This window comes from Solanum dulcamara, chromosome 10 (genome assembly GCF_947179165.1).
Source record: "Solanum dulcamara chromosome 10, daSolDulc1.2, whole genome shotgun sequence".
Lineage (NCBI taxonomy): Eukaryota > Viridiplantae > Streptophyta > Magnoliopsida > Solanales > Solanaceae > Solanum > Solanum dulcamara.
In genome coordinates this window covers 66,665,590-66,670,830 of record NC_077246.1, presented here as the reverse complement: position 1 = coordinate 66,670,830, position 5,241 = coordinate 66,665,590, and the positions used below count along the sequence as shown (strand labels likewise).

The following is a 5,241-nucleotide window of genomic DNA, read 5'->3' as shown; positions in this document are numbered from 1 at the left end:
TGGGATCGGCCTACAAAAACGAAACGGTCCATCCAAAACCAATCATCCATAGTCTCTGATAAACTTACCAAAAGCTATAGTAATCGTGATTTTCCTATTCAATTACTTTGATCATTCCTGAGTATCTTTTTTGAGGCGTTCGAAGATTCCATCATTTTTGTATGATTTTTGTTGCACTATCATTTCCAATGGATTTAAGAAGAGAAATTAAAATAGTTGAATAAGTTAGAGATACTAGTTATTCTCACTCAACCTACCAAAGTTCTGTTTTTGCTTAAAACCAAAACAATATGTTGAAAGAAATCTGTCTTTCCTTTTCTCTTAACTACTATTCAATTATTATAATAGAAAGTGTTAAGATTTGTACATCCATATTTTTTAAATGAACTTTACAATAAAGAAAACAATGAAAGCTGGCTATCAAATAAATGAAAGAAAGAAACAAAAAACAAAGTTAAAGAAAACACTCACTCATTATGTACTCTTACAAAGACAAATGTAGTGTACAACTAGACAACTTTGCCTTCTCATGTGATGAAATGATGAAAAAGAAATGAGAGATTAGGCAAAAAAGAAGTTACTTTCCCCTCTATGCCTTAACCCTTTTAAAATGATAATGGGAGAAAAAAAAGGACAAGAAAATTGTTGCTAGTCCTAATTGTCTACAATAAACAAGGACAAATTTCTTGACACTGGAATCTTTGTTGGACCCTCTCCAGCTTTGCAAAGCCAGTGCTTTGTCCTTTTAACAACATACAAAAGCTATATTAGTGCTAGTGGAAGATACCAGGTACCTGATGAAATAATAAAGATGGACGTAAGCTGACTCAGACACGAAGAACTTTTTTTTTTTTTTGAAGATAGAATGGCTTCACCCTAATTGGACTACACACACATTCATCATTCCCCCCTTTTGACCACAAAAGTTGGAGAATTGACACCAACCCATACAAAAAAAATTGGTTTAACTTTGACAAATGATCATTGAAGCTTGAGAACAAAAACTTAGACCATTTCCAGGGCCTGATCTCTCTGTCAAGGGATTTTCCAAACAGAGTTTTATCAGCTATTGCATAGATTTCAGTTGCATCGTTGAGTTTCCATTATAGTTAAATAGCTGCCAAGGACTCCAAGATCATGATCTGAAATCGACAAGAGAGAAGACGAAAAAAGTTAGACAATGTGATAGACATTCAAGAACATGTGACATTGTTGAGACAGAGAGAAAACTTTACCAATTTATCTTCTTTGGCGCGACAAGTGAGCTAGAACTTGACTATAATATGAGACCATTACTTGAGCTCCTTACACGAAGATCAACGTTTTTTAGATCACGAAGATGTTGTAAGATTTCATGAAGAAGATCCATCCCTTTATCGCCTTTCTTCAATGAGCTAATGCAGTTCTTTAGGAACTCCCTATCTGCCTCAAGAGCTTGTAGCCTTTCATGTAGAAGATCCAACTCCTCTTCCACATCTAGCTTCTTGTTTTCCTCATCAACACCATTGGAATGGAAGCCATTTTTATGTCCATTTATCATAACCTCTCCGTTTTCGTCACTCATTGCATCAAAAAGTGGAAGAAGTCCCTTTCCCTTTGCATTGATAATTAGCTTCCCATTCATTTCACTCGAAAAACCATTGGAATGTTCAGTTATTTCTCCATCTAAATGAGAATTTTCCTCTGTATGATCTCCATTCTCTCTATATGAATCGTCCATTGGCCTAACATCCTCGAACTCTTTTACATCTTCATCATCCATAGTTAAAAGCTTTTCTTCCAACATCTTTAGCTGCTCAAGAATGGACATCCTCTCTTCCTCAAAATCAACAAACGATTCTTCCAATTCTAGAAAAGCGTCAACTTGAACTTTATCATGATCATCACATTCTTGATGACAATAAAAGTTGACATCTTCCTTTGGTTCTTGATTCAAATCAATAGACAACTCCTCACTGTCCTCACCATTGCTGCATGAGGCTGATGAAAATAATCCGCTTCTTGCAACACTTCCATCTTTGCTTCTCTTCAACAGCCTCATCGTCTTTTCTTTTGCTTCATATTCCAATAACCTTTTCCTATATATCTCCAATTCTTTCTCTAGCTCTTGCTTTTCCTTCTCCCTCTTTACCATAAGCTCATTCAAGAGTTGCAACGCTTCTTGATCATACTCCGATTGTTCTTCCATCATTCTCTGGTATTGCAATGCTTCCATCTGCATTGCTGATTTTTCTTCTTGAAGCTTATTTATCATAGCCATTGTCTGATTAGCAGCCACAGCAGAAGCACTCCTCTCTTCTTCTAACTCCGTATACAACGCGTGTAGAGCCTTTCTCTCAGCTTTTAGCGCTGATTTCAGGTGTTCGATTGATGAAACTGTATCTCCACCTTCTAACTCACTAACCACACTCCCATCCAAAGACTCAGTTCCGAAATCTTTCTTCTCAAGGAGTAGTAATTTCTTATGCAACTGATAGAAGCTATCGATAGAAGTTGGCGTTTCTGGAACTTTTTCTTCTTCAATCTCATCCAATTTTGAAGATATTGATGATTGATTGTTCATCACATGCTCATCAAACTCAAGCGATAACAATTTCAATTCTACTAATTTGTCGTGATCTTTTTTAGGACCTAACATGGTATAACAAAATAAATAAATATCAGCAAAACCATAAGGAACAGGCGCTTGAATCGTTTCTTTCTTCGCGCTAAAGAAAATTATCATGGAAGAAAAGAAAAATTCTTAGTTACTAAAAGATTTGCTTTATTCTTACCATGTTGATCAATTTCATGGAAATGAGCAGAACTTGTTGAATGTTCTTCATGTGTACATGAATTAAGAGATCCTTCACATGGAATTTCATCTGACAGATTCATATCAGGAATTTCATTTCCAATTGACACTTCTGCCTCAATTTCATCAATTTGTGGCATTTGGGAAACCTCTTCTGAAACTACAAAAGTAATCAACAACAACATAGTCAGTGTAATCCCACAAAGTGAGGTCTAGGAAAACTAGAGTGTACACAGACCTTACCCCTGTCTCAGAAGGTAGAGTGTACACAGACCTTACCCTTACCTCAGAAGGTAGAGAGGCTATTTCCAGTAGACCCTCGGCTCAAGAAAAAACAGTCCAGTGAAGGAAGTAGCAGAAGTACAAGAAACCACAGACAACAACATAACAGAAACTACAACAAGAAATCAATAGATAGTAACAGAATTCAAAGGACAAGAAACTATTAAGAGTAGTATGAATATGTACCTGGTGGAACATCTGAATCTTTTTCTTCCCTTACACTTTCAGCCACAATTTGGTGCAATTGAGTACTAATATCAAATTGTTCATCTGAATCTTTTACTGAATGACATTCTTCAACACAAAAACTGAAACCATTTTCATCTTCTTCCATCTCCATGGAATCAAGAACTGCAAACTCAGGTTCCTCCTCAATCTTGTCATTCTCAACAACCAATTCAACTTCTCCATGATCATTCTTTTCACAATTTTCATTGGTCTCATGGTTTTTGCAATGATCTTCCTCAGTTGTTGAATCAATCAATTCAATAGGAACCAACTTCTGACCACTACATTCAATGAAAAAATCCAAATGCTGAGAAGAAAACTCATAAGATGAATCCTCAATTACACAAACTTGAACACCTTGATCTTTCATTACCCTTTCAAGAACCACATAATCATCAAGATCAGTTTTTTCTTCATCAAAATCTGATCTTTCTTTAACCAAATCATCATCTGCTGACTCAATAACCAAATCCCCTTTTTGGGTATATCCCAAATCATCAATACAAGGCTTAATCAAAATACAATTATTAGTTGGAAATTTTCTCTCCAACTTCACACCACAACAAGAACACTTCAACAAACTCACTTCACCATTCTGAATCAATTCAAATCTTGAATCCTCAAAGCAATCCTCACACATATCTTGAAATTCAACCAATTTCTGATGATTTGAGCAGAACCCCAATTGAGAAATCTCTATAGCATGAGCTTCACAGAGAAGATCTTTGGACAAAGTTTTAGTCTTTTTTTCATGTTCAAAAAGATGATCAATTCTAGAACACAATGGACATGGTGGCTTTAGGCCAAAATATTCAGCAAATTTAATGATCATATAAGAAAAAAAAGAGTTGAGGAGAAGTAGACTTATAAGAGTCCATTCCAAGATTGCATAAATAAGGATCATTGTGATCTTGTTGGTATTTTTGTGTAACATGGTTGCAAATTTGTTAGCAGCCATTTTCTTGATGATACAAAAGGGAAATACACATCCACACAATAATAATAATAATAATAATTCACAAACTTATTCTGGTGATATACACAAAGTGATGATATACAGAGAGCTAATTCAAGAATTAGTGGAAGATAATCTTGAAAGAGAAGAGAGAGAGAGAGGAGTGAAGGTGGGGAAAAGAGGGAAAATAGTTTAAAGTAGACAAATGACGAAAAGATTTTTTATTTTTTATTTTGGATTGAATAGTAAGAAAGGGAAGCCAAAGGAGACCTGAATCTGTCAAAGTAGGGGAGCCAGGGTATTACAACTCGTTTGAATGGTTATTATCCGTTGGTATTGATAGTTTAAATATGATATTTATTTTAATTGTTTTTTTAGTTTTTTAATATTTATATTGGAGTCTGATTAAATTTGGTTTTACAATGCTCTCTAATAAAGGTGACTCTTTATCAAAGGGGACTCGAACCTGAGACCACCGATTAGGGATAAAGAAGTACTTACTACTCGACCACAATTCTTGTTGTTTGTTTGTTTGTTATTTAAATTTTATTATATTGTAACTTTAAATTTATTAGGTAATAATAAAAAGTCTCATTTTGTGTAATGACTGATTTAATGTGACCACGTTGTTACCTTAATATGTTTTTATTTCGTACTCAACTTTTTTTTTATAGGTTTATTATTTAAATTGTTAATGTGTGAAATTATGTAACGGCGAAAAACAATACAATCTATTCAAATATCGTATTCATTAAAATAATACAGTACGATACATTGTGAAACAATAAGTAACAACCATCCAAACATAGTTACAATGGTCATCTGAAATTCTTTCATTGAAAAATTATACTGTATATATAAGATTAAACTATTTTATATGTGTATATAAAATAAATGTTGAATTCTCTTGATTTCTTTATGTGTTTACTTTTTTATATTCCGAACTCTCTTTCTATTGGATTCGCCACTAATATCAAGGAAA

At 34.1% G+C, this 5,241-nt stretch overlaps 1 protein-coding gene across 1 annotated transcript; it reads right to left on the bottom strand.

Moving 5' to 3' along the window:
• Positions 1-400: 400 nt before the first annotated feature.
• Positions 401-4,563, bottom strand: LOC129870331 (myosin-binding protein 2). The gene is made up of 4 exons (XM_055945067.1): positions 3,263-4,563; positions 2,775-2,954; positions 1,236-2,631; positions 401-1,142 (listed from the first exon to the last, which is right to left on the bottom strand). The coding sequence occupies exons 1-3, from the start codon at positions 4,260-4,262 to the stop codon at positions 1,277-1,279; spliced, it is 2,535 nt and encodes an 844-aa protein (XP_055801042.1). The 5' UTR covers positions 4,263-4,563; the 3' UTR covers positions 401-1,142; positions 1,236-1,276.
• Between the last annotated feature and the right edge of the window lie 678 nt (positions 4,564-5,241).

Excerpts from the sequence above, each read along its gene's own strand:
- LOC129870331 (XM_055945067.1), bottom strand. The coding sequence starts at position 4,262 with ATGGCTGCTAACAAATTTGCAACCATGTTACACAAAAATACCAACAAG. Across the intron at positions 2,955-3,262 it reads AGATTCAGATGTTCCACCAG|TTTCAGAAGAGGTTTCCCAA; the intron begins GTACATATTCAT and ends TTACTTTTGTAG. Across the intron at positions 2,632-2,774 it reads CCATGAAATTGATCAACATG|GTCCTAAAAAAGATCACGAC; the intron begins GTAAGAATAAAG and ends ATACCATGTTAG.